Consider the following 12,293-nt stretch of genomic DNA (forward strand, 5'->3'; position numbering starts at 1 on the left):
AGATAAATACACATATTTGTTCGTGATAAACAACCTGGTATCTGCTTCTGGTACTTAGAACTGTATATTAAAACCACAAATTGTGACTAGTTTGTTGGCAACTAACAATAGATTAAAATCTATTCAGTTCTGAAATGTAAGATATATTTACTGCATTATACAACTTCAGGTAGTCACTGAAAACTTGTATTTTATTGTTACCCTTTAGTATATTGTGCTTCTGATCTTAATAGAATTTTGTTTTCTTATTGTATTTACATGTGAAAAGAAAGTGAGTTCCAAAGAGCACAAGATATTTTTCTGCATCTGGTGAGGGGTAGAACTCAGACCCAGTTTGAACTTGTTATACTGCCTGCCAAACTGACTTCTCTTCTTGACATCCCTGATGGCGCCATCATTCTCCTGATCACCCAGGATCAAAATGTCAGTCTTCCTGGGTGTGTCCCTTTTCCTAACCACCCATATTAAATCTCTGTGCATATTAAGTCCTTAAGGTCTTTCCCCGAGCTCTCTCTTACAATTATGCTATCTTCCCTCTCCCCTATTCCCTATCAACATCACTAATACTGCTATGATTGAAGCAAAGGCTCCAGGTAAAGGAGCATATACACTTGCCTTGGTGGGTCTCCTCCTTGGGCTGGCTGAGGTGAGTTGGAGAGGTATGAAAGAATGAGGTGTTTGGGGTCCTGGCCTGAGTCAATGCCATCTCACCCTGTCTCTCTCCGTCCCCTTAATATGACTTACAGAACCTGGGAAACTTGGTCTGAGCACCATATACTTATTTGCCATTGCCACTGTCCTTAGTGGAGGCTGGAACATCTGATTCAGAGTGCTCTTTGAAAGGTTGCCTTCTCCTCTGGGCAAGGAAACCAAAGACCAATGGGACGTCTAAGCATTCTTAATTCAGCTTTATTTTACCTAGAAACAAGGAGAATGCTATGCTAAGGAGAATGAGATTACTTCTCCTTAAGAAATAGTTGTAGATTTTGATGTTGGATAGATAAGGAATCCAGATCCAGGATGTGTTGACCTTAGTTGAGATGCATCCTCTTAGAGTGCATCTGTAAATCCCATCACACATGTGGCCCATATAAGTAAGGGTCTTTCACTCCTCTGAAGGACTGGTCCTGAAAAAGAGATTCCTTCTGAGAAGATGGAGTTTAGGTGACAAAAGTCTCAAGAAACCTGGTTAATTTATTCACAATATGAGTACAGAAGCTGATAATTCAACCATTCTTTGAACATAAACTTTATTATGTAGCACATTTATCATATTATAATGATTTGTTTGCTGGTCTCTTCTCTATGTTCAAATTCTGGCCCTGACAATGACTCACTGTGGGCCATGGATAAGCTATTTAACTATGCTGTGCCTCAGTTTCTACACCTGTGCTAGGTGATGATAGCACCTACCTCACAGAATGATGATGAGGATTCAATTCAGTGTGAATTTAGCTTTCTCTCCCTGGGGCCTAGTACCATGACTGGCTCGTGGGCACTCTGTAATTATTTGTGAATTATTTTAGTAGCAAAATTTTCTGTAAACTTCTTTGGAAGGCTGAGCTTAAAGAATTTGTCACATTACTTACTGAGTTTTGGGAAGAGGATTTGGCCAAAAGATACTTTTCTTTTTTTTTTTTTTTAATTTTTTTTCAACGTTTATTTATTTTTGGGACAGAGAGAGACAGAGCATGAACGGGGGAGGGGCAGAGAGAGGGAGACACAGAATCGGAAACAGGCTCCAGGCTCTGAGCCATCAGCCCAGAGCCCGACGCAGGGCTCGAACTCACGGACCGCGAGATCGTGACCTGGCCGAAGTCGGACGCTTAACCGACTGCACCACCCAGGCGCCCCCAAAAGATACTTTTCAATCAGATGGAACTGAAGATAATGCCTGTCTGCAAAGAGAAATTGAAACCAGATGAATGTTTTGAATATTTTACGACTGCATTCGAGAAACGTTAGGATGTCTCCATTCCCACATTTGGATGGGTTCTTGGAACTACCTTTTGTGTCTCATCCAAGATGGCTAGAAGTTGATTTGAATTTCCTCCAACTTCATTTGAAGCTGTGCTCAAGCTCCAACATATTTGAAGATGTGGAGTTTGGGCACTAGACGCTTTTTGCTGTCTTGCTTCCCTGGCATGATCTCCCTCTAATATCCCAAGCATTTGGAGCCCATATCCTTCACTGGACATACTAGTACACATTGTCTTAGGCCATTTAGAGTTGCCGTGGTTTGTCATTTAATTATTGTAGGTTCACTTTAAATCTTAATTGACTGTAACTTTTGTTGGGGAAGGACAGAGTCTTATTTTTCTTTCCTTCACACGAACATGTAAGAATGGTGAGCTATTTGCTCTGATTGATAGGTTTAAAATTATGTTTGTCCCACATGTTTAGAGATGTCATTTCTGAAAGGAAAGGTGTTTGAATAGCCTTCTCTGGAGATCTTTAAAAATAGTGATACTTCTCACCTGATTGGGGTGTTGAAAGTGAGGTCTTGTGGGGCAATGAAATGGCTTCTGGTCCTGAAGTTGGAATTATTTTAACTTTAGTTTGAATGCACATTTGAAAATAATGTGTAAAAAGTATGGCAGGATATTCTGTGGCAGGTAGTCTATCAGATGGGGCTGGGATCAGGCCAGGGCTGCAGGTACATGGAAAAACGTTCTTCAGTTCAGAAACCAGAAGAGAGGGTAGAGGGCAATTATAGGAGCAAAAGCATCAGGTCTCAGGCAAGACAATAGGCACGTTTGGCCTTGTAAGTCCAATTAAGTGGGTCTGAGCAGTGTGTTAATTTTCTGTCATTGCCATAGTAATATTGCACGTGTGAGGCTTAAAACAACACACGTTTATTCTCCAGGTCATTAGTCAGGTACAAGACCTACCCGGCTAAAATGAACTTCTCCATCTGGATTCTCACAGGGATCTCAGACTTAACATGTCCTAAATGGAACTCCTGCTTTCAGCTCAAACCTGCTTCTCTTCCTGTCTTCCCCGTCTCATTAAATATCAGTTCCATTCTGGAATTGCTCATATATCAAAAGCTCTGGACTTGTCCTTAATTCCTCTTTCTTATAAGCCCCAGTCAGCCAATCTGGTTGGCTCTACTTTCAAAATTATGTAATCAGTGTGATTATTTCTCACTGTGTCAATATCTGTAGTTTGGATTCTTTGGGTAGCATTTTAAACTGGTTCTGCTTCTTCCACTCATGTCCCATTTCAACGTATATCGTCAGCACAGCAACCAGAGTGATCCTGCTAACATGTAAGCCAAATCTCACCCCTCTGCTCTTCACAACCAGTTGGCCCATCTCACTCAGAGTTAAAGCCAAATACTTTCTGGGGGCCTAACAGGGCAGGCAGGCCTGTCGCTCTGGCCCCTCACTGCTCTCCAGTGATGTCACTTGTCTACCTCATAGGCTGTTTGGACCTGTACATCATCAGACTCTCAAAGTTTCCCACCTGTCTGTCCATAGCCAAAGGTCATCCTTGGTTAAGACGGCAGATTTCAGGTCAAATAGGGACGCTTGGTTCTTCCATTCTCTGGGTCAAATAGTAGGGACATCTGGTTCTTTCATTCTCTCGCCTACCCCAACCTTCTTCCAACCCCATTGTGATAGCCTCTGAGTCTGAGTAGAGGAGCTTTTCATGTTTGACTCAAAGATAGAGATTTCCTCACAAGGTTCCATGGTCTCCAACCCGGTGACAAACCCAGGGGCATTTTCTGGTTCTGCTGCTCTTGTATCCAGTCAGGCCAGTCACTGACATAGCACCTGCTTGTGAAATACAAACCAGTTGTTGGGGTTTGAGGTGGGGGCAGATGTTCCTGGAAAAAAGGGATGGGAAGGAGTGGTTCCTATTTTAGGTTAACCACATCAGTCTTCCAGTCTTCCAACATCTTTCTGCTCAATTGGCCACACTCCTGGGGATTTTGTGCAGGTAACAAGCATCTTCGCGAACAACTGTTCCTCATTGTTGAATTCAGCAGCTGGCAGTGAGGTGAGGGATGCAGACAAAGCCTTAAGGGATGTCAGAGTGGGCTCAGTGAGGTGTCCACTCTTGTGTCTTCCCTTGCGCTGTTCTTCCCTTGCTCTTGTACCTAGAGGATTCAGTGTATGTTTATTGTACTGAAATGACACATTTTTAAAGGCTAACGAACATACCAGATGATAAATTAATCACACACAAATAAAGTCTAGGTAACACATACCTTATTATCTCTGGAATTCAATATCAGTGTAAATAAGGGAACTAAGAAGGGGGCTAAGATCGGCTGAGGGTCTTTTAGGACATCTGAGGTGGCAGTGGGGTTGATGTGTCTTGTTTTTGTCTGATAGGTCATTGCTTGTGAGCAGCAGTATGACTCTTCCTATGACGCTCGCTGTGACGTTTGGTCCTTGGGGATCACAGCTATTGAACTGGGGGATGGAGACCCTCCCCTCTTTGACATGCATCCTGTGAAAACGCTTTTTAAGATTCCAAGGTAGGACACAAGATGGCGCTCTTGGCTTATTAGTTCTTTGTGAAAGAGTCTGGTTAAGAGGGATAATAAGTAGTTCGTAAACAATTTCTGGCCAAACCTAAGAAAGCCTAATTGTAAAATGTATTTCTTTTGGGGAGAAAAAAGGGGGGAGTGGGGGAAGAAAGATGACTGTTCCTGAAAGCATATCCCAAAGAATAATAGGACTATATTGTAACCATTGCAGATTTTCAGTACTCTGATTTTTCTGAGATACTCATTTATTGTGCTTTGCACAAGAGGACTAAAAATACAATTTTGGATTAAATAATCTCTCTAAATGCTGATTTTCTCTTTTTAATTATATAATCACATCTGGTCATTCTGTTTGTTTATTGGAATCTTTCTCGAGTATTCAGGAAAATTTGGGGATAAGAAATGTGTATTATATTTTCGTATACACCCAGAGAAGCACTAAAAAACATCAGCTAAGTGAATCAGTTATGAGACTTACTCTCCATCCCCTGATTTCCATCTCAATGGGACATTGTGCTGAAAGAGGTCTGTTTGGAGGGTATTTAAATGCCAGTATATTTTCTATTGTATGTATTCATTAGGGGTTTGTACTAGAGATTTGGTTGTTTGTCTTTCATCAGAATTGGACTGCTGTTTGGCCGCTTAAGCTTCTAGTTACCGAAAGGGAAGCAATCGGGCGAGCTCTGTCCTGGCTGGGTTGCAGATTAAGAGATTTGTACCCTCCACATTTCTCTTTCAAAGGAAGGCTCTGGGCCGGCTTGGAGCTGTTTAACTACTTTAACAGTGCAAGTGTTAACCTTTCCTTATCTGCACAATCACACAGCCTTTAAAAATCTCTCCTGATTGCAATTTGCATTTCTGATTAGGTCTATTTAAATGCAGATGAAGCCTGTGGTGTTCATCATCGTAATGTTATCGTTTTATACCTAATCCAGATGTGAACCACTACCCACCATTATTCCAAAAATGATTCCCACCCAAGTCAGGATTGGTCTTTTTGCTTTTTCCAAAGTACAAACACAAGTCCAGGCGATTGGAAGAACAGACAAAGCTCCTGGCTTTTAAAATTAATAGTCTGGTGATCATTTAAAACAAAGTACGAATGCAGGACCAAAAGCACTGTTGTATGCAGTAATATGTCAGAAAATGAGAAATGGTGTCTGGGATGGTATGTGTGTATGCTTTGATTTTTTACAAATCATTAACTTTTCACCATTTATTTACTGTGGCCACATAATTTCCCAAAGATCAGAATTAAGGTGTGGCTTCTGATTAGCAAGATATATGTACTTCTGATAAGACATCATCTACTTGGGTATATTTTTTTTCTTTTTTAAAGTATGTGTTTGTGTACAGACCACCTGTTCAAAAATTTCATACGGTGATAAATGTGAGGCAGCTTAGAAAGTGTGTGTGTGTGTGCGTGTGTGTGCGTGTGTGTGTGTGTGTGTGTGTGTGTGTGTGTGTGTTTAAATAGACTGTTCATCTCCAATGACTCCTTTGGGCTTGCTTCTGTGCCTAGCAAAGTCTCTGATCTCTAATAATCTCAGTACTTCACTTCTTCCATCTTGGGAGAAGCTCCCAGACCTTTGAAATACAAATAACCAAGCTCCCTCCCCCCACTGCCTGCTTCTGGACAGGGTGAATCCCAGGAACAGGACAATTGCTAGAAAAGGATCTTAGGGGAAACAAGGATTCTTACCCTAACATACGTTGAAGCTTTCTTTTTCTCCTTTTAATGTAATCTCCTGCCCTTTTACCATCTCTTGGTTCCTGCACAAGTGATGAATCAGATCAAACTGGGAAATGTCAACAATAATCAGTCAGCAGATCCTCAGTGAGATTCTGTGTGCTGAATACTTGCCACTGTCCCAACCTTAACAACCAACTTGACGTTCCTGTGCAGGAAGGATGGACTTTTTTTTTTTTAAGTGTAGCATATTTGCATATACTGCACAGCATCTTATACTCCCCAAGTTATTTACTTAAAAATTACCCTTTCAAGGGGTGCCTGGGTGGCTCAGTTGGTTGAGCGTCTGACTTCTGCCCAGGTCATGATCTCACCATTCATGTTCATGGGTTCGAGCCCTGCGTTGGGCTCTGTGCTGACAGCTCAGAGCCTGGATCCTGCTTCATATTCTGTCTCAGTCTCTCTCTGCCCCTCCCCTGCTGGTGTTCTGTCTCTCTCTCTCAAAAATAAACACACATTTAAAAAAATAAAAAAAAAATTACCCTGTCAATTAGAATTCTGCATTGCTCTTACGAAGTATTGTGGATTGACCAAGCAAGTATGTGTGTGTGTGTGTGTGTGTGTGTGTGCATATGTGTTCATACTATCTTAATTTTGAGTGCTAAAAATGTGCATTTCCTCAGAAAAACTCTTTGATGGAGAGTGGAAAAATTAAGCATTTACATATTTTAACTGGGCACTCAAATTATTTACCTGTGTGTTTCATGGGGTACTCTCTCTCTCCCTCTCTCATTTTCTCATTCTTTCAGCATTTTCTTTCCTGATGGAGAAGAGAAAGTGACAAGTAATGACAAAAATCTGTTTAATCCATTTGGCTTCTGGTTTTTTTCCTATTTGGTTATGAGTGTCTTTGCTGTTCTGGAATTCCCTCTAGTTAAACAATGAAGTCCATTTCAGAGTATTCTAGGATCCAGAACATTGTATGTGGCTTCCTTCTTTGGCCCTCCTAACTCTCCTCTTCCCTGCAACCTTCCTTACTGGAAATAAGTACCAAATAAGGGAAGAAAAGAAGACCTTTACTGAGTCAGGGAAGATATAACTTTCATAGGTTCTGAAGGACTTAGGAAAGAATGAAGTGCTGGTTACATGTGACATGAGAGCCTCAGGTGTCAACAGGCAGATAATTACACAGGTTCCCTGGACACTGTCAGAAAGCGTGAAGCAAGACCTGCCTGGATGTGGTTGACTTGCCTGCACACAGGGCTCCTTACTTTTCCCCCCTCTGCCTCCATTTCTTCTGGAGGCACCTTCTCCTTTCTTTTGACCTTCACGTTAGAAGGTGACACATGGAGTAATTGTGACCTGTCTTTGAAATGCTGCGTGACTCACAGCCTTTCCTACATTGCAAACACACAGAAATTATCTGCTGATTGTGACAGCATCCACTATTTGCTGAACCCGTCAGCATGTGTCATCTTGTCTAACGCCTTTGCTCCAAAAAAGTCACCCCTCTCTGACAGTCACTGCTCTGTCTGCTGCTATTTTTCTCTAGGAGTTAGAAGAGAGGAAAAGAAAGAAAACCATTTCTTTGGGCATCAGTGGATTTGACAACATCTCTCCCTCTCCTGAGGACTCCTTTAAAATGTCAAAGGCTTATTAGAAGGATCTTGCTGATGACCTGGATATATTTTTTTCATTTAAAGGGAGATCCATTTCATAGATGTAATTGCAAGAACCCATAGAGTTAGGAGAAATATACAATTATATTTCTCTCTTGGCAACTAGGTATCTTTCCTTAGCTTGGAATCTTTGCCTCATGACCCCTTTGACCTTCATAGATGGGAGTCAGGAAGGCAGTGGGGACCAGTGTGGCTGTGTCTGTTGGACAAGGGCTAAGAGCTGTGTTGCCCACCCATTTATTTGGGGCCAGATAGAGGCTGACTCTTGCCACACATTGCATAGTACTGCCATTTCATTCCTTGTGGATAAGTATAGAATGTTTTCAGCTTTCCCAGCAGCAATGTCTTTGGCTGGGAGTGGATGGGCCAGAATGGCCTGAACATTCCAGTTCCTAAAGCCAGTGGTTTTCCCTTTCTAAAGAGAAGTTTCCCTGCAGTACACTGCAAAAAGGAGAACTCATGATAATTTCCAGTTCACATTTGGGCTTGCTTTTGTCACCAAACTTAGGTTGTTCCAAGCTGTACCCAAACGGTACATTAGTTTCCTAAGGCTGCCACAACAAATTACCACAAATTTGGTGGCTTAAAATAAGACAGATGTATTGTTCTAGAGACCAGAAGTCTGAAGTCAAAACGTTGGCAGAGCCACGATCCCTCTGAAGGGTCTAGAGGACAATCCCTCCTTGCCCCTTCCAAGGTCTGGTTACTTCCGGTCGTCTTTGGTTTGTGGCAGCACAACCCCAGTCTCTGCCTCCACTTTCATGTGGCTTTCTTCCCCGTCTCTCTGTGTGTTCTTTTTTGTCTCGTCCTATAAGAACATTGTTACTGTTTTTAGAAAAACCCGTCCTAATCCAGAATGATCTCATCTCAAGATCCTTGTCTTAATTACGTCTGCAAAAGCCCCTTTTCTCAAATGAGATCACATTCTCAGGTTCCAAGTGGACATATCTTCTGGGGGCCACAGTTCAACCTGCTATACCATCAACTTTCATGTTTTCTAAATTCCCTGAGAAACTAATTTGGGGCAGAATACAGGAGAGCTAGCTAAATGATGATGGAAAAATAATAATAGCTTAGATTTATTGAGTGCTAACTGTGCGGCAGGCACAGTGCTGTGTGTTTCCCAAATATAAATGCATCAATCCCTACAATGACCCTGAGGTGGATTCTATGACCACCCTTTTTTCTGGAGGAGAAAACTAGAAGCCCTTGGTTATGTACCTATGGAGGAAAATGGTTTGAATCTGAGAACTTTGACTCCAAAGCCCATATGTTTTGCAGCTATAGTTGACCATTGGACAGCATGGGGGTTAGTGGTACCAACCCCTCCACGCAGTTGAAAATCTGTGTTTAACTTTTGAGTCTCCCAAAATGTGACTACTAATAGCCTACTTCTGACTGGAAGCCTTACAGATAACATAAGTAGTTGATGAACACATATTCTATATGTTATATGTATTATATATTATATTTTTTTCACATGTTTAAGAACTTATTTGAATTCCAGCTAGTTAACATACAGGGTAATATTAGATTCAGTTGTAAAATATAGTGATTAAATACTTACATACAACACCCAGTGCTCATCTGAACAAGTGTCCTCCTTCCTACCCATCACCCATTTAGCCCATCCCCTTCCCACCTCTCTTCATTTATTCTCTGTAGTTAACAAGTCTGTTTCTTAGTTTGTCTCTCCTTTTTCTTTCTGCATGTAATCCCTTGTTTTCTTTCTTTTTTAAAAAAATTTTATTGTTATTTTTTAATATGAAATTTATTGTCAAATTGGCACCTGTTGGGATGAGCACTGGGTGTTGTATGGAAACCAATTTGACAATATATATTGTATTCTTACACTAAATTAAACAAGAGAAAAGAAAATGTTATTAAGAAAATCAAGGAAGAGAAAGTACATTTACAGTACTGAACTGTGTTTATCAAAGAAAATCTGCATGTAAGTAGACACATGCAGTTCAAACCCATGTTGTTCAAGGATCAACTATACATTGAAAAGTTAAAGCCCCTCTTCAGTTATATTTATTTATCAATGAATTATGAATTAAGCACTAAGGGGACTGGAGTATACAGAAATAAATAGGACATCTCAGTCTTTAAGAAGCTTATAATCCAGCATCCTTCCTCCTGCTCCCAATTTAAACGGACACTATAAACCTGAGAGAATCTTATTAACATCAGCGATTGTGTCAGCCACAGAACTGAAGAATAGAAATCAAAAGTGTCATCACAGGTGAATATAGGTCTTGCTTGGCTCATTGATTTATATATGACCCCCAAACCAAAAATCCCTTCCTTTTCCAAACTCCCTTTTAAGCAACTGCCTTCTAGTTCCTAATTTGGAACTTAAGTGTTTGAACTAAAGAATTGTAGAACATATGTTACATAAAACTGGAGAGGCATTTCAGGTTATCATTATTGTACCCAGAAGTTCCTGTCCCATCCTACCCTTCTTGGAAAACTTGCGTCTGCCACATCAGGGCTATTTCTGGTATAGCCAGAATCTCCTCCCCCTTCACTTTCCTCTTATTTTTTTGATTGGAAAAGCTCACTTTGGTTCTGGGGTAAATGGAAATCTGTTTCTGGCATCCTATCATGCATTCTCTCATGGAAACTATTTTAAATGGTTATTTAAGAGGAGGCAATGTAACACCTAAAGTTCTCACTTTGGGTGCATTATTAGACTCTTGTGGCCAACTAGAGTTTTATGGTGGAGTCTGAGGACTTAGCCTGTCTCTAGAACTTTATGCTTATGGGAAAAAAGCTTTCCACGCTCTGAACTACCCATTCACAGAAGTGTTTTGGAACACAGTCTGTTGGGTATTTGGGGATGGCTATGCCCTTTAACCTAGGACATCTCTAACTGTTCACTTTGCATTAGGCTTGTTTTGAGCGCTTGAGTTGTAAGGCAGGGTTTGTTTTTTTTTTTTCCTCTCTCAAGAAGAACAGTTTTCCTGTGCTTTCCTTATTCATTGTCAAAGGTGAAAATGGCAGAAGTTGGATAGTAAAGAAAAGAGGAACAAGGAGGAAAAATCAAAAAAGATACTCTCAGGGTTCTTGAATGATGTGGGTGGTGCGCTTAGAAAGGGTAAGTTGAAACATTTGTGAGTTTAATTGAAAGGTTTCTTCAGGGACCCAGTGCCTACAATTGACTCTTGTTCTGAAACAGAATCCTTGCACTGAATTTTCATCAAATTGCATCTGAATTTCTATAATTTTTTAAAGGTAAAGATTCTTTGTATTCTGACTTTACTAATTCAGGAAATTGTTCCTACATGGGAAGCCTGCTCCTCAACTGTGAGAGGATGCAGAGGCAGCAGGGAGCCCTGAGTCACCAGTAATTGTCTTACTATTACAGAATTGTCACAGGACATTTTCCCTTAGGGCTGTGAAATATATGGAAAAGAAATTAAAACTAAACTATTGTTGTTGAAGTGTAATGAGTGAGGGGGTTGGGTGTTTAATGGCACAGTAAGGCTAATCTGCCCCCGGGGAATTTTGGTTTCTCTTCACCAACCCAGGTCACTTAGCTATTCCCTTTTGAGCAAGGAACCCTCACAATCCCAGCTTCCCTCATAAAGCAAGAAGAGCTAGAAGAATTAGCATCATTTAGCATTTATTGAGTTCCTAACAGGAAAAAAAAAAAAGTTTTGAAATACTCCAGTAGAAAAACAATAGTCTTTTATGAATGTTTTTCTTTCTTTGGGAGATTTCTAGTCCCATTTTTAGGGGATTGTGGTCCCTATCCCTCAGGATGCTTTAGGGGTGCCCCTTCTCTCTTGGAGTAGCCTCTTCATTTCCTTGGGAACACAGTAGCTGGAGGCAGCTGGAAGAAATGCCCCAGAAGGCCTCCACTCTGTGGAACATGTTTCTGAACTCTTTTTTAATTTGAGTTGAGCAGCTGGGGCTGTTAGTTCCTGTGGAGGTGCAGCTTGCTGCCCCCTGAATCCTGGCAGGCAGGAAGAGTTCAGCTTTGCAGGTTTTCATTTGGGGATCAGGTGGCAAAGGAGGAGTGTGCCTTCAGGGACTGCCTGCCACTCCCCATCCACGTTGAGTAAGAAGCCCATCCTGAGAGAAGGGAAAGGCCAGAGAATGAGAGGTGTTGATTTACAGCACTACCCGTGCTTTTCCCCTCATTACCCTGATTTCATTATTTTGGCACCACTCACTTTGGCTAATTCCAACTTAGCCCCTAAATGATGGCGAGATGGGCAAAGAGGAGAGACAACGAAACAGAGCTCTAAATAGTACCAAAGGGTTTGAAAGGGTTTGAAATACCCTAGTTTCCTCTTGATTCCAGAAAAAACGGGGGAGTAAAGGTGAGGAATATTTATAAACTGCTTTCATAGGTTGGCATAGTGGGGCAACACAAGGATGAAGAGAGGTAAGGTGGTAGTCTGGAGGAAGGCTT

The 12,293-nt window shown here is 41.2% G+C and overlaps 1 protein-coding gene across 6 annotated transcripts in view; it reads left to right on the forward strand.

Annotated features, from left to right (window-relative positions):
• The window catches only part of MYO3B (myosin IIIB), a 490,117-nt gene that overhangs the window by 124,660 nt on the left and 353,164 nt on the right, over positions 1-12,293 (forward strand). For all 6 annotated transcript variants that reach the window (XR_006712951.1, XM_045480150.1, XM_045480152.1 and 3 more), the window contains one exon: positions 4,344-4,489. Coding sequence is in view for 5 of the 6 variants with exons in the window: in XM_045480150.1 (XP_045336106.1) it covers positions 4,344-4,489 (146 nt within the window). In the remaining variant the exon portion in view is untranslated. The remainder of the gene's footprint in view (positions 1-4,343; positions 4,490-12,293) is intronic.

Source organism: Leopardus geoffroyi, chromosome C1 (genome assembly GCF_018350155.1).
Source record: "Leopardus geoffroyi isolate Oge1 chromosome C1, O.geoffroyi_Oge1_pat1.0, whole genome shotgun sequence".
In the NCBI taxonomy this organism is placed as follows: Eukaryota; Metazoa; Chordata; class Mammalia; order Carnivora; family Felidae; genus Leopardus; species Leopardus geoffroyi.